Raw genomic sequence first — 15,123 nt, 5'->3', positions numbered from 1 at the left:
ATGAGACTAGAATGGGCCTCCTGGAACATGTCTCAAGATGCTAGGGCATCTAGAAATGAACCCAGGGACCTCCTTTCCATATGGCCTTGGGCTATAGGAGGGAGCCACACTTCAGTAATTCTCCAAATACTGGGGTCTCTGAGATTGCCAGTTGATATTTTCCTGGTGGAGAAAGGAGCTTGAAGCTTCCATCTAATGTCATGGCCTCTTAGGCCCCACCCTTGCATATATATATTCATGTATGCTTTTGTTTGTCTACCCTTGAGCAAAGCTAGCAACCTTGACCTTCCTCGTTGCTGTAGGCGCAGCATGAAACTCTGGTTTTCCTGGTGGCTTATGCTTTGCTTTTCTGTGTGCAATTCACGTTATATTCAGCTCACCCATTTCAGTCAAGCCGGGGGCTGCCATGCCGAGTGCTTTAGAACTGTCTCGGAACCTGAAAAAGAAACCCCACTCCCCTGTTTCCCTCAGCTGGAGCCAGCTGTCCCTCTGCTTCCTGCTCCTATAGGTTTCTTGTTGGGATAGTTCTTGTAATTGCAGTTAGACATTATACAGGGTCCTATGCATTGTGATTTCTTTTAAATAATGTGTCTTCAGGATTCATCCATATCAACACATAGAAGAAATATCTCTTTTTGAGTTTGTTTGCTTGATGTCTTTCCTTCTTCTTCCACCCCACACTCCAACAAGATTTTACTATGTGGTCCTATCTGGCCTGGACCTCTGTAGACTAAAATGGCCTCTAACTCACAGAGATCCACCTGCCTTTGCCTCCCAAGTCCTAGGTTTAAAGGGCATGTATAAGCCAGAGGTTAAAGTCAGGTGTCTCCTCTGTCACACTCCACCTTAGCTTTTTAAAGTGATGATGATGATATACACAGTATTCTGCCTGTGTATATGTCTACATGTCAGAAGAGGGCACCAGACCTCATTACAGATGGTTAAGAACCACATAAGGTTGGTTGCTGGGAATTGAACTCGGGACCTCTGGAAGAGCAGTCAGTGCTCTCAACCTCTGAGACAGCTCTCCAGCCCCTCCACCTTAACTTTTAAAGATAGGTAGGCTCTGCCACAGAGCCTGGAGCTCACTAGCCTGGTTATTTAGTGAGACTGGGGCTCTTCTTGCCTTCTCATCCTGAGCTTTGGGACTTGAGTGTTGCTGTACCTGTTCCTCTGCCCCTTTCTGGGGATCTAATCTTTGGTCCTTGTGCTTATTGACTAAGCCCTCGCCAGCCCTTCTTTGCCTCTTATGCCTATTTAATTCTCCACTGTTCCAGCACCCCAGTTCCTGGGATATGCATATCCCACTTTTCAGTTCACAGATGAATGGTTACGCTTCTTTTATTACAGATGTGCTGTTTAAAATGTCTTAGGCAAAATGCTCAACTCAGTGAGCAGCTCTGAGTGGCCAGCCGTATGACCCTAGCCACAGAGGGAGGGGCCAGGAGTCCTACTGTAAAGACCTGGCTAATGTGGCCCAGTGCTTTCAGACTGCTCATGGGTTGAGCTTTCTTCAGAGGAGTTCCACACAGCCCCCATCTCCAGTAGATACCAGAAGGGTTCAACTCTCCATCCCAAAAGATACTAGTCACAGTTGTTTAAACAAATTTTCTCTAGATACGATAATAGGTAAGGGTGATGGGAGGTGTTCTGTACGGTTGTGTTTTATATTGCTCATAAACTGGCTTAAAGTGCATGGAACAGACCTGTGTTCACAGGAAATTCTTGCTGGCTCTCGGCTTCAGATCAGCCTGCCAGGAACACAGGGCAGGCTTTGCCTCTTGGTATTCCTTTGTGTTAGATAGCCCTATCACCATAGTTATCAAGTATCCATCAAACTGAGTTTCAGGATGTTTCTGAGCGTACTGTGGTCTATGTAAACTATGGTTGGTTACAGTCTCCAAAATCATAGCCTCAGATACTCTTCAGTCAAGCATGTGGGTGGTTATTTAATAATGGATCACTGGCAGTTGGGCTCATCTGAGGGGAGAGGAAAGGGGTTTGGTCTGTGCTCCTGTGCTTAGTAGTTGATAATATTTAAGTTGTCACTGAGTTTCAAGTGGATAGAGAATTGTGTTGGCTAGTTTTATGTCAACTTGACCCAAGCTAGAGTCACTGGAGAGGAGGGGCCCTCAATAAGACCAGACTGTAGGCAAGTCTATAGGGCATTTTAGCGATCAGTACAGGAGGACTCAACCCATTGTGGGTGGGGCCACTCCTGGGCAGGAGATCCTGGATTATATAAGGGAGAAGGCTGGGCAAGCCAGGAGGAGCAAGCCAGTAAGCAGCACCCATCCATGGCCTCTGCATCAGCTCCTGCCTCCAGGTTCCAGCCCTGTTTGACTTCCTGCCCTGACTTCCTTCAGTGATGGACTGTGACCTGGAAGTGTAAGCTGAATTAACCCTTTCCTCCTTGGTTTGCTTTTGGTTGTGGTGTTTCATCACAGCAATAGTAACCCTGACTAAGACAATCATATTGGACTTTAGCTGTTTTGGTGTGTATGTGTCTGTGTGTGTGTTTGTGTGTTCGTGTGTGTGTGTGTGTGTGTGTGTGTGTATGTGTGTGTGTGTGTGTGTGTGTTTGGTGGTACTGCAGATCAAACCTAGGGCTTGGTTCATGTAAGGCAAAGGCTCTACCACTGAGCTACATTCCCAGCCTAGATTTTTAATTGCTTATAATTGAAACATACCCTTTATTTCAAATTGTGGTTATCATCTTCCTGATCTGAGTTCTCATTATCAATATAATAATATAGTATGGTGCTACTTTTCATTATATAGGTTTATTTAATATAGTCCCTGAGGTGTCTTCCCTCTCGCCTCTCTCTCTTCTTAATAGAAGAGAACATAAAAGGTCAGAGAAGCAACCCAGGTATAGCTGCAGAGGTGAATCCCAAGTCTCAGTTCTGGTTTCATGGTTGCAAGTCTCACAGCAGGCTGCTTCCCCACTGTGCACATGCACGCTTCAGGCTCACATGCTTCGGGAGAGCATGAATTGCTTCGTGTTCACTTTTTCTAGTAAATCAAATAATAAAATGTACATGTTTGCTTACTGTAATAATATCTAAGAGGTGCTGTTCCATAGAGCAAGTATCTAAATAGTTCACATGGTGTTTCCTGTGTGTGATCCATCATTTGGCCCACTTTGAGTCTGGGGTTAGAAGTTGAAGGGGCTGAAGAAATGGCTCAGCAGTTAAGAGCACTGGCTGCTCTTCCTGAGGATCCAAGTTCAGCTCCCAGCACTCGCTCCATGGCTTATAAGCATCTGTCACTCCAATTTCAGGGGATCCGATGCCCTCTTCTGGCCTCCAAGAGTAACATGCATGTGTATTACACACACACACACACACCCATACACACTCATACACACCCATACACAGTACATATACATATATACAGGCGGGCTAACACACATAAAATAAAAATCTTTTGCAAAGTGAAATAAAAACCATACCTTTTCTCTCTTTCCCAGACAGATCTTGATTATGTTCACAGCGTTGTTGCCAACCTGGAGAAAGAGTAAGTTTTCTGAAGTACAGAAATGAAACTGTTTTCATGACTATTATCTTTGTCTTAGTTAGAAGCCATAGTTATTTGCTAGCTCCACACATAAAATAATTTCTCCTTGTCAATCAAAATATGGAAGCTGGAGATTTAAAAAGATGCTGTGTATACTCAGGGTCAAGTTATCATGTGTTTAAAATGTCCTCAGGCGCTACATACACTCTTGGCAGTCTGCAGAGACAGGCTGGTGGAGGCTCCTTAAAGCAGGGTGATAATGACTCGTTCCCCTCCCCATGGGCCTCAGGGGCAGTTAGTTCTACAGGCTCCATTGATGTGCAGGGAAAATAAAGCTGGAAGTAAGAGCATGACACGAGCTCTGAGTGAAGGTTTGCAAGAATGAGACAAGATGTGGAACATGAAAGAAACTACATTTAGTTAGTGAAAATGGACTTGAGAGCCTCAGAAAGGCTTTCTCAGCCCAGGCACCAGTGATCGGCCTAGGTGATTTTTGGTTGTAGGCTCTTGGCATAATAGGACGTTTGTCAGGACCCTTGGCATCTGCTCATTAGATGCCAGTAGAACTGTCACTAGTTGTGACAACCAAAATGTCTCCAGGTCCCACTGAATATACCCAGGAGGGATCAAGTTGCCCTCAGCTTAAAAACCCTGAATTGGAATGACACAGAGCCTGCAGCCTACAACTGAAGCTTCCTGAATACTGAAGAGCTTTGTGTTTTTAAATTTGAAGAACTCACATTCATTCCTTTGTTAGTATATGCACACATGTGCCAAGGCGTGCATGTGAAGTTCTGAGACACATTTGCTAAGTCTCTAGTTCTACAGTGTGGCTTCTGGGCATTGAACTCAGTCTATCCACCAGGCTTGGGGGCAGTCACCTTTAGTGACTGAACCATCTCACCAGCCCAGAAAAACCCAAGAACTGTGATTTTTCATAAATAATATATTTTGGGTAAGCATACAGATTCGTTTGTTTGCTTTTTTTACCCCTCCAGTTCCCTGCTTTCTGTGGGACCTTGATTTGCTTAAGTTTGGAAATTGATTGCTTGTAAGATGGCACTACCTGCAGTTTACCTAGGATTTCTGCTACATGTTAAATCAGTAAATTAAGCATTGAGGCAAGTGATATCCCACAGAGCTAGCTAACATAATAACAGCTAACCTTTGTCTTCGTAGGTTTTCTAGAGAAATTAGTTCTGGCCTGCTGGAAATAATCTCTCCTCCTGAAAGCTATTACCCAGACTTGACAAACCTGAAGGAGACGTTCGGAGACTCCAAGGAAAGAGTAAGGTGAGGACGGCATTCAATACGAATTATCAATTGTAGCAGTATTCCGTTCATCACTCTAGAGACCAGCCTCATGCTCCTAAGGCAGACTTGGCCAAGCTCTAATTCAAGGAGACGTTAAGATACTACCGATACTACTGAAGAAAAAGGCTTGTGGGATGAGGCAGTCTGGAAGATGCTGGATTGTAGCTTAGCAGAGTGTTATGCACGGAGCCATGGCTTCATTCATCAGCACCGCTGCAAGTGTGCTCACTGCTGGGTGTGTTAGCGTCGTTTATGCTGCTCTGTCTCTAGAAGGGGATGTGTGTGAAGGGTTGACCAAATTTCCTTCAGTGGAGAGCCTCTGTGCACGAGGTATCTGGAGGGTTAGTCTTCTTAAGATGCACAGTAATAAAGGCTGCACTGGAGGAAGCCACTCTCTGACCGTCTCTCATGTGTGTCTGAGTTTATCTGGGTGTGTTACAGTAGACACGAAGTTCAGGCGTATGATCTGAGTTTGTTGACTTTGCGTCTGAGTCCTAATGTATTCTCTGATGCTGTTTATTTCAGATGGAGAACCAAGCAGAATCTGGATTATTGTTTTCTGATGATGTATGCTCAGGAGAAGGGCGTCTACTACATTCAGGTCAGAGTTAGGTTTTTACAGGGTGTTTGCGGTTTCTTTTGTCTTGCTCAGCTTTTTTGTTTGGTGGTATTAATTCTTTCTTTTCTTTCTTTTTCTTTCTTTTTTTTTTTTTAAGTAAAATACATTTATTAAAATAGAAAAAGAAACGTACTTCGCTTATAGAACATTTCAAATGTAAAAGTCAGGCATATATCGCTCAGAATAGATTTGGCATTCTGTATATAGTTTAGCAATGTTTGGGTTCAGAGGTGTATGTTAAAATGTTCACATGGACATGGAAGATGGGAAGGTAGATTAGAGAGCATCTCTTCTGGCCTGAAAGCCTCTTGTATGTGTGAGTGTGTATAGGTCATATGTATGTGTACGGTACATGTGTGTGCTTACTTTAGGAGCCGGAGGTCAATGTTGGGGTCTTCCTCAATTAATCTTTACCTTATTTTTTGAGGCCAAGTCTCTCACAGAACCTGGAACTTGTCAGCTCAGCTAGCATGGCTGGCTAGCAAGCCACACAGTTCCTCCTGCCCTAACTGGGTTGTTGACATGGCTGATAGTGCTTAAATTCAGGTAGCTGAGCTCGTACAGCAGGCTGGCCTCAAACCTGGGGTTGCCCCACTTCTGGGGTTATAAGCACGCAGCGCTTGTGGGATAAGTCTGTCACTTCCTTAAGTTATTGTTAAGGATTTTAGCCTTTTAAGCAGTCTCCTGAATGAGATTAAAATGATTTTTTTGGTTTTGAGTTTTGCTTTTATTCTTTGGCGGGGGGAGGGGAGTGTTTTGTTTTTTCAAGGCAGGGTTTCTTTGTGTAGCTCTCTGGCTGTCCTGGAACTCACTCTGTAGACCAGGCTGTCCTTGAACTCAGAGATCTGCGTGCCTCTGCCTCCCAAGTGCTGGGATTAAAGGCTTGTGCCACCATTGGCCACCTTAAGATAAAACGAAATTTGAGTTGGGGCATTGGTTATTGTTACTGAGTAGAAGGGATGATGTGTTGATTTTTTTTTTATCTTGTAATTTTGCTGAAATCATTTATTATCTATAGTGGTTTTTATGTGGAGTTACATAAGGCCTGTCACAGGGAAGTGACACTAGCATCATGTTTTACAAATTTACCTGAACGTAGTGACACAAATTTACTGTCCCAATATTAGGAGGCAAGAGGATCTGTAATTTGAAGTCAACCTGGACTATGACAAGGTCCAGGGGAGCCTGGGCTGAGTGCACTTACACAGTGTGTGTGTGTGTGTGTGTGTGTGTGTGTGTGTGTGTGTAAGATGCAACACAGTTAGATGGCAAATTCAATGTCCTTAGATACTTTTAACTGTTGGATGTCTGATGGCTGCAACGGGGGTTTCCAGTGTTCTGCTGACAGTTAGTGGGCAGCCCTGCCTATTGGTGAGCAGAGGGAAGCTTTGGATTTTCACCTCAGGGGAATGCTGGCCTCACAGACTGTGTGTGAAGGAATTCTCTCTGTGTCATCTTCTTGGGAGACTGAGAAAAAAAAATCAGTTAAATCTTTAATGTTACTCAAAATTCTTCAGTGAATTTCTCTGGTCATGGACTTTCTACTCAGCTTGTAAGGAAGTCATGGAGGGTTTTGTTGGTGTCATCATCCTAGACAGTGTCTTATGTGGCCGAGGCTGGCCCTGAGCTTAGCAGATAGCCAAGAATGATCTGGAACCCAAATCCTTCTTTCTCCACATTCTGAGTGTTGGCATTATGGGCGTTTACTGCTACATAGTTTTATGTGGTGCTGGGGATAAAATCCAGGGTTCCATGCTTGCCAGATAAGCGTTCTACCAACCAAAGCTACATCCCCAGACCTTCAAGAAGTTTTGTTGTTGTTTGTTTTATTTTGCTTTTCTTTTTGCTTTTATTTTCTTAGATGTTTTTATTCTATTTATGTATATGAGTACACTGTTGCTGTCTTCAGACACACCAGAAGAGAGCATAGGATCCCATTACAGATGGTTGTGAGCTACCATGTGGTTGCTGGGAATTGAACTCAGGACCTCAGGAAGAGCAGCCAGTGCTCTGGGCTACTGAGCCATCTCTCCAGCCCCTATTTTCTTAGTTGTTGTAGCCATGTGTAAACTTATTTGTCTGTACTTCAGTCTAGGTGAGCTGCATCTTTCTAGGAATGTATTTTTTCTTCTACGCTAATTCAGATCACTGGCACATACCTGTGGCAGCCTCTCATAATTATAAATGTTTTTACTCTGTGACATGAGTTTTTATGTCCTCTCCTATATAATTTTGAGTCCTTTCTTCTCCTTTGTTACTCATAACTAAAGTTTTGCTCACATACTTACAGAAACATACTTAGTTTCTACTGATTTTTTTAATACTCGTGTACTTTGATTTTCTTTGTAGTTACTTGAAACCTAGTAAGTACAGTTGATCTAACACTAATCTCTTACCTTCAGTTCAAGCCATGGAAATTACCTTTGTTATATCTGTTCTCTGTCTCTTCCTTGTTATTGACACAAATTGCCTCTTTATAAACTTTTTTATGTATTTCACATGTTCTAGGCTGACCATGAACTCACTGTATAGCCACGGCTGACCTTGAACTCCTGACCCTCCCACATGCTGGGATCACATGTTAGGAGAGCCTGTGTCAGCTGAGCCGCACCCCTAGGTCCCCTGCCTCTTTTCATACGGCACATCCATGGATATAAACACATAATGGTTTTGTATACTTTGAGTTATAGTTTAGCCCAAACATGGTCCAGGCAACTGAGCTTTTATCATGAGTGACAACATAGAATCTACAAGATATTTCAGAGGCCCACATTTCTGTTGTATAGGCTACTGATGACTGTTGGCCCTGGTGTCATTACCCAGAAACCAAAGTGACTCACACACAAATGTTACCTTACTACAGGATTCTATATGTGCCCGAATGTTTCATTTACCAGATAATTTTACATTCTTGTAAGGTCTTTCATTGGTTTTTATACCCTTTTTCTCTAAGATGAAGGACTCCCCTCAGCAAGTCAGGCAGAAGGAATAATGTTGAGCTTATAAGAAAGTCTTAATTTCTCTTATACCTTCAAGTGGCAGTTCTGCTGGGCAGGTATGGTATTCTTGGTAGATAATTGTTTTGATTTTACAATTTCAAATCCACCACCAGCCTGCAATGTCTCTGCTGAGAAATCTGCTAATAGTCAATTAGGAGCTTGTGTGTGTGTATGTGTGTATGTGTGTGTATGTGTGTATATGTATGTGAGAGAGAAAGCGAGATCATGCACGAACATGTGTACACATGTACATGAGCATGTTTGCATTGTGTTAGCATATATGTATGTGCATACGTGTGTGCATGTGTGTGTGTGATCGTGCATGAGCATGTGTGTGTGTGATCGTGCATGAGCATGTGTGTGTGAGTGTGTATATATTTATGTGCATACGTGTGTGCATGTATGCGTATGTATGCATGTGACCTCTCTCTGCTTGTGGTAGCCTTCCTCTCTCTGAGGATGCTGACAGCTTGACTGTACTATCTTTCCTTGGTGCAGTTCTCTCTATTAATCAGAGTGAAGTCTCTGAGCTTGCTGAACCTGGACATTCATTTGCCTTTATATTCTTGGGAAGTTTTCAGCCAGTATTTCTTCAGGTAGCTCCTTTGCCCTTCTTGAAGTAAATGTGCATACACTGTTCTCTTCATGGTGTTTTCAGGCTCTGTGGGCTGTCTTCATTGTCCTTTGTCCTTTTTTTCCTCTGCACCATTAGTTTTGTAAACTCTGTCTTTGCTGACTCTTCTTCTGCTTGGCCTGGTCTGCTGTGAAGTTTCTCATTTGGGTTTTGTATTCTTCAGCTCCAGTTTCCGTCCGATTCTACCCCATCATTTCTGTCTCTGTTGATGTCCTTATTTAACGAGTGTACATTTTCTTTAGTTGCCCACTCTTTGTGAGTTACTGTGTCGCCTCACCACAGGGTCATTGTTATTGTTACTGTTGGAATTTTGGCATTTGGGAAAATAGCCATCCCCCAGTCCCAGCCCCATCCTTGTATACTGGAAGGCCTGCTTCTGATGATGTCAGCAAGTGGGGGTCCGGCTCCAGATGGGGTCCCACGAGGATCTCTGGCTTGGCTGAGGATGGGGTGCAAACGGCTGCTGCCTCTGTCCACGAGAGGCCCTGGAGGGATGGAGTGCAGACAGGGAGAGTCCACTGTTGCCTCTGCCACCGACCGACCATGGAGAGGGGAAAAGTGTTACATCTCTTTGAAAAGTGTTACAGCTCTTTGAAGTACCCTGGTGAGGCACTGGCTGGCTGGCAAGGAGGAGAGGGACCGTGACAGAAGCTCTCAGACAATGGGATGAATCTCGCACATACTTTACTTCTGAGTTGGGCCTATATGTACAGTTTGGGGTGAGTTAAGGTCCGGCGGCAGTTAACCCCTATTGGCTTGGACTGAGAGCTTGGGGATGCCTCATCTGCATGTGGGGGCAGTACTCCTATGTGACCGATGGCCATGGGCCTCTCTGTGGGAGGGGTTGTGGAGGGCTGAAGCTAAGAGAGCCAGAGGCCTAGGAAGAGCTTGAACGCCTTCCATCCCAGCGGGTACCCTGGGGTTCAAAAGCTCATTCGACCAGACTCCTGGCTTTTTCTCATAGCTCACCGCCCCACAAGCAAGAACTTCTGGAGCCCTTTACTTTTTTTTTTAATTGGTTATTTTTTTTTATTTACATTTCATATGTTATCCTCTTTCCCAGTTTCCCCTCTGCACACCCCCTATCCTGTGCCTCCTCTCCTGTTTCTATGACGGTGCTCCCCTACCCACGCACCCATTCCCATCTCACCACCCTATCATTCCCCTACTCTGAGGCATCGAGCCTCCACAGGACCAAGAGCCTCTCCTCCCATTGATGCCAGATAAGGAAATCCTCTGCTACATATGCAGCTGTTGCCATGGGACCCTCCATGTGTACTCTTTGGTTGGTGCTTTAGTTCCTAGAAGCTCTGGGGGGTCTGGTTGGTTGATATTGTTCTTCCTATGGGGTTGCAAACCTCTTCAGCTCCTTCACTCCTCCCCCTAACTCCTCCATTAGAGTTCCCATGCTCAGTCTGATGGTTGGCTGCAAGCATCTGCATCTATATTGGTCTTTACTTAAAAAAAAAAAAAAATATATATATATGTATATATTTTCTTCTTTGTATGAGTGCATTCATGTATGTGCATGCACTGCATATGTGCTGGTACCACCTGAGGTCAGAGGAGGGCATCAGGCAGGCCCCTGCAACTGGAGTTATAGATGAATGTGAGCCACTATGTGGTGCCGGGAACTGAACCTTCTTTCTCTGGATGAGTGGCAAGTGGGTTATACCACTGACCCAGCTAAGTAGCCCCAGAGTCCTGTTTAAAAACAGCATTTTTATTAGTTCTTTGAGTTTCATGAAATGTATTTTGAACATGCCACCTCATGCCTTTGCTCATAACCACTCTCTCCACCTTTGCCTCCCCACTTCCCCCAACTGAGTCTTCTTTGTAAACTCACTGAATCTGATTTGTGTTGACCAACTGGTCTTGGGAGTGGGGCCTGTAGTGGACTCACTGAGGGTCACATCATTACAGTGCCATGTTCTCTCTCAGCAGCTAGAGAATGCCGGTAGCTCCTTAGCTAGTGGTAACGCGTCAGGGGGAGTCATGCCTACCTTTCCCTTTATCCGGGTCTTCTGTCTGGGAGGAGCTTACACAGGTCTTGTACATGCTTCAAAAATCACTGTGTCTGGGGTGTGCGTGGGAGTCCTGCGTCTCTCTGGGTTTCTCAGATGGAGTGCTCCTCAACACTTACCTGTGGCACTGCTGTCGCTGGCACCAAGTCCTGGCCTTCACTCCTGGCCTCTGCTAGGTGCCGGCCATGTTTGAAACAGGACAGAAACAACACTATCAGAATGCAGGCCAGAAAGTTAACAGCTCTGGACACTTGGAATTAGTGTCTCTGGTGAGCGAGAAGTCAAGAGCCTGGGAACCATGCCCAGGGGAGGGCTCTGGCTGCTGTACAATCTGGTTTTAAAGCCATATCTCTGGGGATAGAGGAAGGTCTGGAGTTTGCCATTTCATTGTTTTGCTGATGTCTTAAATCTCTAACAGGGATGCTCGCATGCGCACACACACACACACAGCCTCAAAACACAATTCTGCGCCATCACCGTTTGTTGGCCATTTAGACTGTGTCTAAATTTTCAGCTCTCCAAAGATTAATGATGTTTTTCTAAAAATGATCCATTTCCCCAAAGCTTGCTCCTCAGGAAACAAAGTTGCTGTATATTCTGGTCTTCATAGTTTGGCAGCATGAGACAACTCTCAGTGAGTTCATTGCCGTCTATCTACAGAGTTATTAGGCTGGACACCACACTAGCTTCAAAAGCCTTAAGATTGAGGGCTTGAAATGTTTGCAAAGGAAAGGGATCACCTAGGGAAATCCAAGGAAAACAGGGCCAGAGACCGGGAATCAAAGGAATTTATCTCACTCGGCATAGATGCTTCCTAGGGCTGTGGCACCATGGTTGCAAACATGGGGGTTGCATATCCCCAGCTTCTAAAGGATGCTTGTGGGCAGGAGGAAGTCCAAGGGGAAAGTACTGGCCAACTGGCCAGTCCACACACCACCCTGTATTCATTTGCCAGCGTTGGAAAAATACAAGGTAATTTAAAAAAAGAGGGGCAAAGCCAGGTCAATTGCATCATCAAGGGTTTATGCTTAAAGAAAATACCAACCAGCCTGGGGTTATGCCTGTGACTTGGGATGTTTTGCAGTGGCCTTGTCAAACCATTTCTTAAAGGGCTGAATTACCCAGCGTCAACTCATGCTCTCATGGTAGGTGATCCAGGGCTCTGTCACTTTTCACAGGCATTTCCCTCATTCAGTATGATGTTCAGATTTCCACTCAAGTGTCAAGTTTTTTTTTTTTGTCTCAGTGTGTCCCAAAGTGCTTTGTATATTCCAATAATGATGCAGGCAAGCGTAGGGAATAGTTTAGTGACCTGGGACTCTACTTGGTTTGAGCATACACTCCTAATAGTAATGCACTGGACAGCCTGAGGCACTTATGTGCACATACTTGCACACAAGCTCCTTTGCTATCACTCTACCCCAAAACCTGTGAGCAACCTAGGACCCCAACCTGCTGTACGCACACCCCACAGGAACAGTGAAGTGAGTTTCTTCTCCCCTTTGACAGATTCTATCCATTCATACTCATAACATAGAGGTCGGTCTGAGCTGACCTGTGTATGGGGTACACATACAGTAAGGTGAAACTGTGTCATTAAGTAAACTCTTATGGAAAATCCCCTGTTCACATCTGAGGCCTGTGTGTAATTGGGCATGCATGTGATCAAAATCAGACACATCATTGGACAGGACGTGCACAGTAGAGAAATGACTATAGACCTTAATCTGTCAATCAAGACAGAGAGCTACCCTTGCTTCTCCCCTTCGGCAATCAGACTCCTCCTTTTCATGTACCATGTAAAGGCAGCCCCAGGCAATAATAACTAGAGCCTTGAATCTCTTCACTCATGTGGCCCACTGACATTCTTGACAATGAATTTCTGATCAGTAGTATCACTTAGCTTTGAGTAAAATTTCTTTGATACTTTGTTAAAAAAAAAAACACATGGGGGTGGGGTGGGGGGTTGTATAGCAAGTGACTAAGAGTGTGCTGATTGCCTGCAGGAACACTGACAGGTGCTGCCGGTCCCACCCCGCACAGTGGCTCTTAACTCCTGCAACTCCAGTTCCAGGGGAGCCAGTGCCCCTTCTCACATCCACGGGCTCCTGCACACGTGACGCGCTTAAACTCATGCAGAGACACATACATACACATAAAAATTAAAAAAAAATAAAAGGGGTTTCTAGGGGTGTGGCTCAGTGGTAGAGCCCTTACCTAGCTTGAGCTAGGCCCTGGGTTCTATCCCCAGTGTGTGTATGTGTGTGTCTGTGTGTATGTGTGTGTGTGTGTGTGTGTGAGAGAGAGAGAGACAGGGAGACAGAGAGATAAGGGAAGACAGAGATAGAGACAGATGGACAGATACAGAGAGACAGAAACAGAAGTTTGCAGAGGCATCTGTATCAACATAGAAGGTATGAAACGGACAGATGCCCAATTTTCATGTTCTTCTCAACTAGTCAGGTGGGAGGTAGCTGAGGGAAGGTGCTGGCTTTTTTTGTCCTCACACTAGGGAGTTGATCTGCAGGGTATATCTTTTGTTTTGACAGCATCTGTTTTTATATTTTAATTGGTTTTAGCCATAGTTTTCATGATTTCTGGAGCGCGCTTGTGTATTTGTCCATAATAATGGTCATTTATCCCTTTCCTTCTCCTTTTGACTTTTAAATATGATTGGTCAATTTTCTTTTCTAGCTTGAAGATGATATTATTGTCAAACAAAACTATTTTAATACCATAAAAAATTTTGCACTTCAACTTTCTTCAGAAGAATGGATGATTCTAGAGTTTTCCCAGCTTGGCTTCATTGGTAAGAAGAACATTTGATGATTCATCTGTTTTATAAAACAGCTAAGTCTCAGAATCTTAAAACAATTGCTTTCTTTCTTTCTTTTTTTTTATTAAACCAAAAAGTTACCTTTTCCCAGGGAAATTGCTTAGTGTTGAGAAAACTAGGCTTAGATCAATTTCCTTATGCCGGTGATTGCGAACTCCAGTAGACTCTGACTTCTGAGGTGTAGCATGTTATTTTATAACAAAATTTCAATTGTTCGTTGTTACCAATGAAGACTCAGGAACCAGATGCTGGGAAGAAAGCCTGCTGTCTCATAGGCAGAGAGAGCACCCAGCTGACCTTCCTCCTCAGCCAATATCCCACCAGGAATCCTCTCCTTCTCACACCATCTCTAAAAAACCTTCAAATACAATGTCCCTCTCTTCCTATGTGTGCCTCTACCTGTTGCCTTGATTTCCCCTTATTCTGTATGGCTTTTTCCTCTATTCACTTCCTGTCAACTGGTTGCTTGCTCTGCCTCTTGATCTAGGGTTGACTTTACTTAATCTTGCTTACAGTATTCAAGCAGAAAGCTCTTGGATTAAAGGTGTGTGCCAAGGCTGATCACACTACAACTAAAACCAGGTTTTTCCAGTAAATAACACAACCCAGGGTTCACAGTGTTTTCAAATATCTTGCAGCAGCTGATTCTCTAGAGAGCCGCACAGTGGCCGCCATGGAGCTGGGATCATGTCTGATTGTTCTCTGACACCTCCAGTTCCCTTATGCTAACAGCACTGGGTTCATCCCGGGAGCGCAGCCCTAATGGGTTCTTATTGGCACTGCAGCATGCAGCTCTTGTGCAGCAAGGACCTCATGTTCAGTCGTTTCTTTCAGAACTATTTAGGGTGCTTATTTTAAAGCCTTTGAGGGAACAGTGCCCCTAACAATCAATGAAAAAAAAAACGTGTTTGAAGTTGAATGAACGAATGAAATTTACAGGGTTTAAAAATAACTTCTCAAGCCAAGTGTGATGGCACAGGTGTGAAATGCTGTGATGCCTGCATCTGAGAGGCCAAGACAGGAGGATCTCAAACCCAGGAGACCAGGCTGGGCTGTCTGAGATCCTGACTTACAAATCCAAGAACTGGGGTGAGCCCAGTGCTAGGTCTCTTGTCTAGCCTGTGTGAGACCTCAGGTTAAACCCACCCCCCACCCCCAGATACTATAGGCTCAGGCTC

At 44.4% G+C, this 15,123-nt stretch overlaps 1 protein-coding gene across 1 annotated transcript in view; it reads left to right on the top strand.

The window, feature by feature from the left end:
* Positions 1-15,123, top strand: part of Mgat4a (alpha-1,3-mannosyl-glycoprotein 4-beta-N-acetylglucosaminyltransferase A) — an 89,590-nt gene that overhangs the window by 59,737 nt on the left and 14,730 nt on the right. The window contains exons 5-8 of the mRNA XM_028775431.1: positions 3,473-3,519; positions 4,699-4,812; positions 5,359-5,434; positions 13,804-13,918. Of these exons, the coding sequence (XP_028631264.1) occupies positions 3,473-3,519; positions 4,699-4,812; positions 5,359-5,434; positions 13,804-13,918 (352 nt within the window). The remainder of the gene's footprint in view (positions 1-3,472; positions 3,520-4,698; positions 4,813-5,358; positions 5,435-13,803; positions 13,919-15,123) is intronic.

This window comes from Grammomys surdaster, unplaced genomic scaffold (genome assembly GCF_004785775.1).
Source record: "Grammomys surdaster isolate TR1022 unplaced genomic scaffold, NIH_TR_1.0 255, whole genome shotgun sequence".
NCBI classification, from domain to species: Eukaryota; Metazoa; Chordata; class Mammalia; order Rodentia; family Muridae; genus Grammomys; species Grammomys surdaster.
Note: the sequence above shows the minus strand (reverse complement) of the source record. Positions and strands in the feature narration are given on the sequence as shown.